The sequence below is a fragment of the Pleurodeles waltl genome, chromosome 8 (assembly GCF_031143425.1).
Source record: "Pleurodeles waltl isolate 20211129_DDA chromosome 8, aPleWal1.hap1.20221129, whole genome shotgun sequence".
Taxonomy (NCBI): domain Eukaryota; kingdom Metazoa; phylum Chordata; class Amphibia; order Caudata; family Salamandridae; genus Pleurodeles; species Pleurodeles waltl.
The window spans coordinates 51,088,243-51,102,522 of record NC_090447.1 but is presented as its reverse complement, the minus strand read 5'-3'; the positions used below and the strand labels follow the sequence as shown (position 1 = coordinate 51,102,522).

General features: G+C 45.6%; 1 protein-coding gene across 5 annotated transcripts in view; it reads left to right on the top strand.

Moving 5' to 3' along the window:
* Nucleotides 1–14,280, top strand: part of LOC138249699 (uncharacterized) — a 200,731-nt gene that overhangs the window by 151,118 nt on the left and 35,333 nt on the right. For all 5 annotated transcript variants that reach the window (XM_069203687.1, XM_069203686.1, XM_069203688.1 and 2 more), the window contains exon 12: nucleotides 9,377–9,500. In XM_069203687.1, coding sequence (XP_069059788.1) covers nucleotides 9,377–9,500 — 124 coding nt within the window. The remainder of the gene's footprint in view (nucleotides 1–9,376; nucleotides 9,501–14,280) is intronic.

Below are 14,280 nucleotides of genomic sequence, written 5' to 3'. Positions count from 1 at the left end.
CTTTCTTCCGTTCTGGGTCATCAACTCCCGCAGTGCCCAGGAAATCATCATATTCGATCTCAGTACTGTGGCCCTATATGGCCACGCCATACAGGGCCTTCTTTGTTCTGATTGGTTCCATACCTTGTCACAAAGGTGATGGAATGAACTACGTTTTAGATGTTGTCCTCGGTGCCACTCAAAATATCCACAGACCGATCATCATTAGGTCTGTAACCTATGGCTTTCGCCTGAGGATAATAAGCTTGCTTGAAACGCTTGTAGCTCCTTCAGATCGAAGAAGATTTGCCATGATTGGAGATGTCGCAGAGTAACAGTAAAGAACCAGCTGACCTCTTCAGACCGGAAGAGTTTCAAGAACATCATGCCGAGGCGTCTGCAGCCAACAATGAGGCATACTCACTAGAGGACAGTTCCAGCTCCGACCTGAAGATAGAAGACTTTCCAGCAGCTCAACTGGTCGTGAGTACTGACTCATTCCAGGCTTCAATAAAAGACCGCATTGTCATCCTCGAACACCAGTGGCAGACCATCGGGCCACCTCCGCCCTCACACCGTGGTCTGCACCAACCACTGACTTTGGCTCAGCCGGCTCAGCATTGAGTAAACCGTTGAAGCGGAAACCATCAACACCAAAATCATTGGCCCCGAAAACACCATTGGTTCTGAAGTCATCGAGAAGAAATACAGTAGCACCACAGTCGGCGACGAAATGGTCAAGCCACTACTCCATCAGCTGAAAGAGGAGATTGATGCTCGACAGAGACATTTGGAAATTTTTGCGCACCCTGGACGGATCATTGCTTGCCCACCTGGAACTGGCAAACAGCCACCAAAAAGGCAGCTTTCTTTCCAAGAAGTCCTGGATAATGCCCCGGCTTCACAACAAAGAAAAAGGATGGACAAGACTTCCAGTCCACTACCTCCATCACCGTCACAGGCCACACAGGACTCACCTTCTCCTCAGTCCTCTCATGGGGACCCTATTTCACACGCTCCAGAGGGGTCACCGCATTCATACACTGGCGACATAGAGGGGGAGACCTTACTCCAGTTTCCCCACAACCAGACCCCTGAGGCACTTATGGCGCTGAGCCCCCAACAGACACCAACCCTGATCTTTACCCAGCATTTCTATCTTCCCCGGATGATTCCTCCACATTCCAGGAACTCCTTGCCAGAGCAGCGGCCTACAATAAAGTTCCCTTCCATTCAGATCCAATAGATTATTTCCTATTTGAGACCCTCTCCTCCACACAATGTACCTCACAATACCTCCCTCTGGTAAAAGGTATTTTGCGCCACACAGCTGACATTTTTCAGGACCTTGCCCATGCTAGCGTAATCACTCCTCGAGTTGATAAAAAGTATGAGGTGTAACCCTCAGATCCTCCTTATATTCTAGGTCAGCTTCCTCCACTCACTTGTGGTTGACCTGGCACAGAATAGGGTCAATTCCCAAACAACAGGAGATGCCCCCCAGCTGGATAAAGAAAACAAAAGACTACATGCTGCAGGATAAAGGGTAGCAGCACAGTCCACTAACCAATGGCGTATTTCCAATTCTGTAGGTCTCTTGGGCAGATACGACATAGCCACTCAGGATGAAATGGAGGAACTTCTTCAGTACCTCCCTGAGGACCACAAGAAAAGAGGGCAGGAGTTGGTTTCTGAAGGGAAATTAATCTCCAGCATGACCATACGATGTGCCCTTGACGATGCTGACACTGCTGCATGGGGCATAAACCTGAGCCTGCTTCTCAGACTCCATGCATGACTTCGTATATCAGGGTTCAGGGCTGAGATACAGCAGAACTTACTGACCCTTCCTTTTGATGGTCAACATCATTTCGGATCCCAGGTGGACCACATCCTTGAAATGCTGAAAAAGGATACTGAAACAGCTAAGGCAATGGCTGTACTTGAGATGCCCCTTCTAGGGGTTGCAATCGGCGCACTCCCTTCTGTGAAGGTTCAAAACAAACCTCCCCAGAAGCCATGGCATACAATCGACTGCAGGCCCATGCACATTCAGGTTTCTCCAGGTAGATGTAAGGATCCCTTCTCAAAAAAGAACCCCTGCCGCAGCCACCAGACCCTGACTTCCCCCTCCTGCCCACCGATCACATTACACCTGTCGGTGACATTTGCAAGGGTTCTTTACCCACTTGGTGGAAAATCACCACCAACCAGTGGGTTTTGAAAATCATACAGCATCGCTAATGTCTGGAGCTAACTTCCCCACCACCCACCATACCACCCCGCAAACACAGACTGACACCAGAACACATAAAACGACTCAAAGAAGAGGTGTAGTCCTTATTCACATAGGAGTCAGCTGGCTGGTACCACCTCAACACCAAGGCACAGGGGCGTACTTCCTATACTTTCTAATGCTCATAAAGGAAAGGTCTCTTAGGACCAATCTTGACCTAAGACCCCTCAACCAGTACATCCTCTCAGAACATTGTCATATGGACACCCTTCAGAATGTCATACCTCTTTTACAGCAGGGCGACTTTATGACTGCTCTCAACCTGAAAGACACGCACTTCCACACATCAATACACGCAGTGCATCAGTGCTACCTCAGGTGAGTAGTCAGTGGCAAACATCACCAATTTAGGGTAGTCCAATTTGGGGCCACTACAGCTCCCTGAGCGTTCACAAAGTGCGTTGCGTCTGCGGGGTATTTACGCCTTCCCTTATCTTTGACGACTGGCTCATCAAAAGTGCCACCCGCCAACTGTGCCGCGAACACACTCAGACCACTATACATCTTCTACATCAGTTGGGGTTCACAGTCAGTGTCACAAAATCACACCTCCAACCCCAACAAATTCAGCCTTTCTTAGGAGCAATTCTCAACGCGGAACGTGGGTTAGCCTACCCAAACCCTGCTCAGATACATTCTTCTCAGACACTCCATCGCTCTTTCAACCAGACCATCAAGTCACAGCCAGGACAGTTATGCATCTCCAAGGCATAATGACTTCCTGCATTACAATAGTGCCCCACGCAAGACTACATATGTATCTATTTCAGGAATGCCTCACGCAGAAATGGTCTCCAGTCGAGGGTCATTGGGATGATTTTAGTGTTGGTGAGCCACTGTTCTTATCACTCTATATAGTGTTGGAAAGCCAAAAACCTGTTGTAGGGGTGACCTTTTTTTGACCCAGTTCCTCAGGAGACCATCACAATGGAAACCTCTGTCTCCGGGTGGGGAGCACATTTGCAAAACCTAACTGTCCAACAGCAATGGGAACCCAAACACCAGGGTCTGCATATCAGTACCTTAGATCTCCTAGACATTCACCTTGCATTAAAGATTTTCCTTCACCATCTGAGAGGAAAAGTAGTCCTTGTCTGGACAGACAACACCACAGCCATGTTTTCCCTTCAGAAACAGGGGATGAATTGGTTGCCATAGCTCTCTCACCTCACTTAGCACATCTGGCAATGCACTCTTCATCACAGAATCTACCTACTAGCCGAGTACCACCCGGGGGGGAGGTGACAACAACTTTGCCGACCTCCTCTGCAGGATGCAGCAACAAGTCCTCGAGTAGGAACTCCACAAGCAAGTCCTCCACAAAGCTTCCATGGATGGGGTTTCACTCAGTTAGACCTGTTTTCAACCATGGAAAATGCAAAATGCCCAAACTTCACTTCCAGATTCCCACAATCCAAGGGCAATGCACCATAGATGAACTAGTCGAAGATATTTGCCTATGCTTTTCCACCTCTCTCACTGATTCTGTTTGCAGTTCAAGACAATGGCCCTTACTCGCATTCTTGTGGCCTCTACTCAGACCCACCAACCGTGGTTCACTACACTTCTAGACCTCTCTGTAGTTCTGCACTAGAGGCTTCCGATCAAGACGGAACTTCTCATGCAGAACCATGGAGAAATACGACACCCCAATCTCAAGTCCCTCAATGTTGCGATCTAGCTTGTGAAGTCTTGGAATTCGGATATCTCAAATTAACCACACAAATGCATGGCTATCCTGAAAGAATCTCATATACCCACTACCCAAGCTTGCTGTGTGGCCAATTGGAAAAAAAATTCCCATTATTGTACTCACAGCTAGGGTACAAGACATTGTCTGCTACCTGTTACATCTACAAACATGTGGACTGGCATTCACTTCTATTTGGCTCCATCTGCCTGCAGTAGCCACTTACCTACAGAATTCCAGTTTTCAAAGCATTCATGGAAGGCCTCAAGAGAGTAATTCCTCTTTGGACTCAACTGGCTCTATCATGGAACCTCAATATTGTCCTCACTAGACTCATGGATCCCCCCTACACCCTCCCCCCCACCTGAGCCTTTCCACTGTTGCTCCCTTCACTTTCTCTCCTGGAAGGTGGCATTTCTGGTCACCATTACTTCCCTTTGGCGTGTCACTGAGCTCTAGGTACTAACCCTAGAAGAACCTTTCTTTCAAGTACACAAGAACAGAGTTGACCTCCACACTAACCCTCTAGTTCCATCTAAGACAAATTTACAAATCTATGTTTTTTTCCCTCAACCGGACTCTTTAGCAGAAACTTCTCTTCACACTCTGGATGTCCAATAAGCCCACATGTATTATGTAAATAGAACAAATATTTGTTGCTGTCTCAAAACCCCACAAAGGGAAGGCCGTTTTCGAATCTGGCATTGTCAGATGGATAGTCAAGTGCATCCAAACCTGCCTTGCAACAGCAAAGAGAACCATTTCTGATGGATACAACTACCTGTGGATTCCTCACCTATTGAATACTCCCCTTGCGCCAGCATCCGACAGAAATCTTCTTCCTAGCTTCTGCACGTAGACGAGGACGTCAAAATTGCCCACGCGACGCCGTCTGACGTCATACAGGCAATAAGAGGTCCTCGCCGACGTGCCGACGTTAGTTCCCTTTTTTCCGTGCCATTCGAACAACGGTTATTCTTCGAGGGAGCTACTGTTACTAATCGACGTAGTTACAGTTATTTTTGCTGTTTTCTCTTTGAGGCAAGTTAAAATGTCGCAAAGAAAATCTGGATTCAAGCCCTGCAATGAGTGCGGTGGCAAAATGTTGGTTACGGACCCACATTCTGACTGTTTGTGGTGTCTTAGCTCCGACCACGACGTTGACAAATGTGACTCTTGTCACAAAACAGTAGTGTGTGGATTTGCTAGCCTGTCAGCAGGCCAAAGTTGGCCAGGAAGTATTCCGTACACTTTTTCAAACTGCTGCAACAGGCACAGGTCAGCCACCACTTTTGGGAGGACACCTTTACTGTCTATGCACAGCATGTTTATCTACAGCCACACATGCGTCAAATGGAAAATGTTACTGACCCAGTAGACATCTGTCCACGGCATGTAGTGCTGTAAATGCGAATGCAGCACCCTCCTCTCTTGACATCTGTGGCCGTTACAGTCTTCGTTCTTTCTAACTTTCTTTTTTTTTGCTTCTTAATCTATCCTCCTTTGCTTTACAGGGGTAAACACTCTTAACAAGAGGATCAATGCCCATGCATATTACTAGCAAGAGGAGGAGTCACCAAACCTCATGACTCGAAAAACATCTTCAAAGAAAAACAACTCGCACACATCCAGAACCAACACTAGATGACAAGAGTACGCACAGCATGTGAATCTACAGCACTATATGCCACAAACAGATGTCTACTAAGTAAGTAACATTTTCCTTATTCACATATGAAATATAACTTCAATACTTGAAGAAAACAAAGTGACAACAAATTCTTGTAGTGAAATTCATTTTATTTCACAATATATATATATTTATGAATTATCATAACATAATATAGGCATAATAAGTAAATCAACTTTATTTCTAATTTTCCTGCTGCTTTTTCAGTGGCATTCGATGTCACCACTCCTGCCCCTTCTTGGTCTTCCATCGCCAGCCTCTGCTACTGACATGCTGCTCAGACTTGAAATCTCGAACGCCTGGTGGTAGTACTCCATGAATATGGATGTTGGAATTTCTGCAAGTCCACTAGGACATAAGTGGTCTGAGAAAGCCCCATCTGTAGGTTAGTAGCTTGGCGACAAAAGATGATTGTAGAGGAGGCAAGCCGCTCTACAGATCAACCAAATGCTTGTTGGTACTGTCTTGTATGGTGTTATTCATTGCTGATTTCGCAAATTCCTCTCTTTCGGACTGGGACAACATTGTTACTGCCTGAGAAAGATCATTAATCCTTTGCACCACTGCAGCAAAGCCTTCACACATGGTGTCTTTTAACCCACCAACCTTGCGATGGATTTGACATGTTATGTGATTTGTTATAATGCGTGCATCCTCAGCATCTTGGTTTTGACTTTTTGAAACTCTGCTGTTGCAGCTGTGCCAATAATAAATCAGATTGCTCTGGTGCTATCCTAAGTGCTTTCTTGTGTGCTCCCTTTTGAATGTTGACGAGGTGTGGGAAAGACTCTTGTGTTTTGTCTCACAGTCGGTGGGGTAGTAGCGCTGACTCCCACGCTAAAAGTTGTTGCAGAACCTTGGCTACCTCCTTGTTGCGGTGCAGGAGGTTGTTCTTGTGTAACTAGGCCACCTCCCTCGTTTGCATCCTCAGCCCTTATTCTCTGAGGTGCTGTGCTAACTTCTTCCCCTGTTTGTTGGACTTCTGTGTCCTGCGAGACTTCAGAGATTATCTGATCTGAAAGGAGACAGAGAAAGTGACGTCAGTGACGTTGTCTAAGAAGCATAAGATGAAGTGTAAATGCACAATTTTACACAGGCCAAAGACATGGAGTGTAATAATGTGCTGATGGTAAAGTCATAGCAGGTAAGTAGTGATCAGGGATGTGGCTTTAAATAAACATGGAGTTCTGCTACACATATGCATGCTCCAAAGCTTACTTCTGTTGAAAGATATAAAACTATATAACTTGGTTTAAGGGTATGCAGTCACTTGTATACTAAGGACTGCATTTAGCATAGTTAATTGCTGTGGTGTTCATATCGCAAAACATGTAATGAATCTGAAAACAGATTCATCATTTATGCAAATTCTTTGTGTGAGTGGGTGTAAGGCATGTGAGTAAGATGTGTTATGTGCCTACACATATGGTCATCTTAAAAAAAAAAACAGCACGTAATACGTCATTCACATCCTGATCTTGTTTTTTTTGGAGATGTGTCAATGCTTCAGACACTTATTACATTCTCCAGCTGGAGAGTCAACGTAATGAGCTCGTCCAGGGGTCTGGCTGGTGATTCTTTACTCAGACCACATCATGTACCTTCGCTTGTGTGTTTTTCTTCAACGCTCTTGTTAGTACCACCAATATTCTTGATACTCTGTTGTATACACAACTGTATCTGTCTTTTTGTAAACACAGTAAGTGAGGCCTTGCCAAATAATTTGTCATTTTCAGCTGCGTGCTACTCAGTTAATAGTATGAGGTGGAAATTGCACAATCCAACAGATGGCACATTGGAAAAAGGAAGTGGGGTTTGGGGCTGACATGGAATTTAAAGCCTTGCGTTGAGAAGAATGTAGAGGGTGGCATAGGAAACCTATATCAGATAGTTGGGAGTCCCAGATATGAGTGATGACAGATGCAAATCAAGATAATTCCATGCCGCCCAAGTGGGACATACAACGATCCCACTAACTATATATATCCCATACTCTCTGGAGACAAAATCACTACCCTGCACACATTTGTATCCCCTTGGTTAATGTCCTGAGTACATTATGCTCTAAAGCTTGCCCCTCTACCACAAGCAAGGGTATAGGATTCATGGTTGCACATCTAGAATGCTCGCTCTGCCGCCCCCCGGAATACTGTGCCTCACATATCAGATAATCCCACCCCTAGTGATGGATACACCAGTAATATGCAGTGGTATTAATATCAGGACATAATTCTGTAACGCGCCAATTAGACCAAAGCTTGAGTCACTCTCTCATCGAAGGGTGTATTTGGTGGATGTTCTTCAATTTGTTATCAGGTTGCATGACAAGTGTCACTAACTGGATAAAGAACAACTGCCTGCAGCTGAACACAGACAAGACGGAAGCACTGATCTTTGGCAACAGCAGCAACACATTGAACGACTCCTGGTGACCTTTAGACCTAGGACCTCACCCACTCCCTCCGACCACGCCAGAAACCTCGGGAACATCATTGACAACGAGCTCACCGTGAAATCACGGATCAACACTGTCTCCTCCACCTGGTTCCTCACTTTGCACATGCTGCGTAAGATCCTCAAGTGGCTACCCCTACACACAAGACGCACTGTGACACCGGCCTTCATCACCAGCTGACTGGAGTATGGCAATGCCCTCCACGTGTGAATCATAGCACACCTTCTAAGGAGACTTCAGACCATATAGAACGCCGCAGCCAGACTCATCCTCGGCCTTCCCCGACAAACCCAGATCACACCCCACCTCAGGCAACTCAACTCCACTAGCTCTCCATACAGAAGAGAAGACAATTCAAGCTGCTGACCCACGCATACAAGTCTCTACACAACCAAGGACTCACGTACATTAACCACTGCTTGAACGTCCACCAACCATCAAGAAGACTATGCTCTGCCTTTACTTGCCCATACTCCCCGTATCTACTGAAGTAGAAGTGGAGGACGCTCCTTCTCTCACATCACAATAAAAACCTGGAACAGCCTCCCCATGCACCTCTGGAGCATCCCCCCCACTTCTGGAATTCTGAATGGCCCTCAAGATCCGGCTGTTCGAATAAGCCTCTGGGACCTGAAAGCACCTGGATACCCTATTGGGCGATTAGTTGCGCTTTATAAAACCTGATTGGTTGATTATTTCCTGCTTGCTACTAATGTATGTTATTTTATGATATTTATCCACACTTTTGCTATCGTAAAGGCTGTCATATTGCGACATGTTGAAGGATTTGTACTACTTAAAAAACTCAATAAATAGTACTGTTAAACAAGCACTTCTCAGTTAAAATGTCAAACTCCTGATCACTAAATTTTCTTTTGTGCTTCCTGCTGCGATCATCCTGTGGGGTTGGGCTAGCCATGCTGCAGGATGGGGGTGGATGGAAATTGATTCTACTTGGAAACTTTCTGAGTTGTTTTCCCATATGGCTTACTGCACTCCTACTGGTTCATTTACTTTTGTGTTGACGCCATTGTTATGAGACAGAGCAACATTTCCAAATTGCGATTCAGACTGATTTCTTATTTGTGGATCACATTCTTAAATAGCAAATCCTACGGAATTGCATTTTTAAGGCATTAGTATATCGCATTTTTCCTGTTCTTATTAGCGATCACTATTTTTTGTTGATAAAATAGTGCAAAATCGAGTTTTTGCACATTAGGCCCTATGTTAGTAAAGTGAGTAACATGAATCTTTCTGCTTTAGATGATGCTGTCTGCCAAACATGGATTATTGTCTTTCTCTAAAGTGGAGCCCACAGGTGTTGCACAGTTGAAGATGGAGCTCCCTGTGCAAGAGGCAAACAGCTGCTCTCCGACTGTGCCACAAGGTAAGGTTGCATGGAAAAATGTATCATGTTCCATCATGTTTTTCCTAGTAGCTGAACATGCTGACCTGATAGAATGGATCACATAATAATTCAGCAGCATGCCGTTAACATGCCTTTTATTTATGTAAAGAAGAGGATTCTGTCATGTATTATTTTTAATTGTGTGCACTTTAAATGTTAACGAAATCCTTGAAAGAGATAACTTGTCAATATTTCGCGGGATTATATGGCTCCTGACAGTTAACAAGCATTTGCAATACCAGGACGTTATCTAGACACAGACCCATTGGCTTTGCTAGTTGTTTTTTTTTAGATGTTAGCTTTGCTTGTGGACGCACAAAAGGCCAACTTGTATTGGTTTTTGTTTAAGCTTACAAAAACACATTCCAAGATGGAGCTTTGGAATGGCTTTCCTTCTTAAAGCTTAAGAAAAAGCATTTCATGATGGGTGTTGAGTGTCTGTGTGTGGGCGCACATGCTTGCACGCGGCTGACCATAATTAAATGGTTTGAAAGCCCTTCAGAGGTGGCTGCCCACCGGTACAGTGGTGAGCGTCGCAATAAAGAGGGGGTTGAGCATAAAAAGCAGTTGCACTGGGTGTAAATGCTTCAATAAAGAGGTCGGATCTTGAACAGAAGAGGGTGCAGGGAGAATAAAGAAAGTCAGAGAGGGAGAGAAATTCATCTTTGATGCACTGCAATGCAAAGTGCTGTCATCATCAGTGGAAGGACAGAACTCATCCAGTCGAAACCACTGTGGAACCAAGCTGCACCCGACTCAAGAGCCACAACTAGGGAGAAACCGATCTTCGGTTGCTTGTGTTCCAGTTCAGAAAGGACCGGCCCTGGCAGTTCGGGTTGAATTGTCCCTACTTCAGCAGGACCAAGGCTGGTTTGCATATGGCCTTGTCTGAGGTAGCATGGTGGGCAAAAAAGCGATGGACTGGGATGCAGTTCGGAGCAATTACCAGTAGCTGAGATTAATTCAAGCATTACATCCATCACTTTTTTTTATACTTCAGAAATGCTCCTTGGGCACGACAAACACAAGACCAGGGACGAAAGGCGTCATGTCAGGGGGGGGGGACTGAGATAGAACAGAGAGCCTTTGAATCATGAGCAAGTGCTGGATCCATAGCCCGATCTCGGTCTATGTTGGACATAATTGGTCTGCTGCCAACAGACAGCTAAAGCTGCCTCTAGTGAGACCTAGAGCTAAGAGTGCATGCAACATCTGTGATGGCACATTGCTCTTCCTTTACAGCCATGGCCTCGCGTGGTTGCAACGTCTATACCACAAGCCGAGTCCTAGTTCCATCTCACTTTACCATCGCTAATGAGAGATGATTGTGTGTAGTGTACCACATCGTGGCCCTGCTACCAGTGACATTGCATGGTACTCTGCGGAGAATCTCTACTCCATACTGCTCCTCTGCAGTTGTTTCCTCTTCTGACATCACTTGGTGGCTGTTGGAAATGACTATTTTTTGTGTGGTGTCCCCCAGATGTTTGCCACATTTTTCAGAACCCGTTTCTGCTGGTCATTGGACTCTGCACGCTTTACTCCTGCTAATCAGTGGAATGTGTCTGTGCTCTCCTCTCTAAACTTGTTAGAATTGGCATACCCCTAATTGGTGCATGTCATTTACTTGTAGCTTCCTAGCATAAGGTACTACACGTACAGAGGCCTGTGAAATAAATGCTGCTAGTGAGCTGCAGCACTCATTGTTCCATGTCTTCAGGTTTGCCATTGCAGCCATTGCAGCCTGGGTGCCCAGTTTTGCACTTGCATTTCGACCTGGCAAAACGGTAGGGCAGGTTGCATCGTATTTGAAAAGCATGGCATGTATATTTAGTGTTTTACGTGCCCTGGCGGTGACAAAGCACCCTAAATTCGTTTTTCACGTTGGCATGGCTGGCTCTCCATGGGGAAAACACTGGGTTGCACTGTAACAACTTATAGTGCTTCATTTCCGTTTAGGAGCACAGAAAAGTGATTCAAGACTCATTTTAATGGTAAATTAAAATCCATCTAAATTGTCATATTATTATTTTGGAATCGCCACTTTTGGAAAGTTGCCATTTTCCTGGAGCCCTTCTTTCAGTGTCTAGTGTCACACGACTGCTGGGGTTTCCCCTGTGATGAGATGTAGATTGTTCCCAGACAGTGGTTTGGGTGTGGGGAGGTGCTTTTTTTACCCTGAGCACAATGGCCAGGGGCTGTGCCTAGCTCCTTCCGGGGCTTCAAAGAATGCTTACCCTGTCACTGGCAGGTGTAGCTCACACCTAGGGCTGCCTCCCTATTGCCTTCCTAGACAATGTGGCTCCAAAACCAGTGGGAATGGGAGCTGATCCAAGCTGGTTTGGAGTGACCACAAGGAAGGGTTTGTCCATTATCATATCCATTCGTCTGGGTGGGGACAGGAAATTCTTACCTGGCAAAGAACGGCTCTGCCATATTTGATTTAGGGAAAGAGGAGTACTGTGCGATGGTTTACAGTAAAACACACAGGGAGTGCTGCTAAAGTATGTAGGGCCACCCCTAGGAACTATTATCCCAATAGAATTGGAGTGGTCAGGTGTTCCTCCCCAACCCACACACTGGCACTGGGCCTAATGTAGCATCTTCAGTGCCCTTCTCAGAACACTCCTGGACCTGTGAAGAATCATAATAAGGACTGCCATGCTGTCTGACTCCTGAAGGTTTGCCTTGAACCCAGGATCCCAGAAGTAACTCTAACTGCCAGTTGGCTGACCTCCTGTTTGAGTTAGATGGACAGAACAAGCTTCCAGGGGCCTCTCTCTTAGCAGCTGCTCAGCTGACCATTTCAAACTGAACCTGTCCTGGACTCTACTGCTGGTCTCTGTTGGAGTGAGCTCTACCTTCTGCCTGAAGAACGGACAGAGACAGGGATCACCACTGAAGCTGCAGATGTTGAATCACTGGTTGGCCTCACCTTGTCAGGTTGCCCCACAGTAGGAGATCTGACTTACAGAAACATTTCTAAGTGTGAACGCAGAGAGCTTAATCTGGACTGATGCTGAGCCACATCAAGTCTGCGTCAAGGCTTTTCTGGGCATGGAATTTGCCTGCTTAGAGCTTTCCTGCCTTTGTCAACAACCACAGCGAGACCCCACTCTTCAGCAACCTGTCATTGTGAAGACCCTTACTGGATGCAGTTAGCAGCCTGATCCACTGACAACTCAAAGACAACCACTTTCTCTCCATAAAAGTTTCTAAGCCCTAAGCAAACTTTCCATTGAGACAAACCTGGTCCCTGTATCCGACCTGAGCGCAGGTGCAGTCAGACGTAACTTTTTACTTCGACCCGGTCTATCGCGACCAGGTACCCGTGGTTGATTCTTTGGGCTTTTTCGTGCTATTTATAATTCAAACTTAAAACATTCTTATCTCCATTCCTACTTATTGGATTTTTTGATTTTTTTTGTGTCATTTTATTTGGGGAGAAGTGTGGCACAATGGTTAGAGCGGCAGACCCTGGTGCAGAGATCTGGCCCGGGACCAGGGTTCAATTCCCGCCTCAGCGGGTCTTGGGCTCAATTCCCTTGGACCAGATAATTCTCGCCTCGGTGTCTAATCTAATTAATGGGTCCCACTCTGTTACTCTGGGCAATAGCTTGCTTAATCTCCACAACGGCCCTGACAGCACTTGGATGCCTGGCTTCACCCTGGGGGTCCCCAGGAGTGGGTTCTAAAGCGGTATGCGTACAGCGCCTTGAGACCCTAATGGGTGAGTAGTGCGCTATACAAGTGCAAAAGTTTACAGTTTATTAAAATACTCCCTGTATTTCAGAATGGGTCTGGGATTTTTCTTGTGTTGTGCTTTTACTTTATTAGTGTCTGAGGTCTGCATAAATACTCTATTTATTCCCCCTAAGTTAAACCTGACTGCATTGTGGTAAGCTACCAGAGGATAAACACAGGTTTAATAGGCGACTTCAGTGGTTCACCCTGAAATTAATTGTGATTTTATTGGAAGTGGGCTTGCACACCCTTCAACTAATATTCAATTTTTCTTACAGTGCCTTTAGAAACATCATGAATTCCATTGCATGCACTTTGTGATTGACTTGAGTGGTCCAGGTGTTCAGTCATTGAAGCAGAATTCAGCATCCCATGCCCGATATTCTTTATGTGATAAATTTCCAGATAGATTAAAGTTTTTTGTGTATTTGTGCTCTACAGAGAGGATCTTTTGTGATATTTAAGGACATGCACACTATAATTGACCACACTATAACTGTGACAGGTGAACTTCAGTGACATTGTTCCCATGTATATTGGACTTTGTGCATTTTTCAAATTCCAACTGGTTGCTTTTTCAACTAACTTCCTTAAACAACCACTCATTTTTAAACAGGTAGTTTGCCTCAAGTGTCTGGTGAGATGAGACCTATAAATTGGATCCTGTGCTTCCCACATATTATATTATCTAACCTGTCTTGTTGCATTGACTGCAGATTACCTTTTTACTGTTCAAAGAATTGAATTTAAATACAGCATTGATAGCTCTGTTAAGCCGATGCTGCTATCCAAATTAGTAGCAGCACCACAGATATTGCCTTTGTGGTGTTTAAATATCCATGCATCGTGGCTGAGGTGTAAAGATGGCAGTCACACTTTAGACGTGCTCCAGAACCCTCTGTCATCCATCCTCGCCTAAGCTCTGCAAACCCCGTCCTTTTTGGCATTTCTGATGCCTGGAGTGCCCGGAGCGGTCCGGAGCTCCGTTTGCAGGACCCAGCTGGCAGGCGGGTCG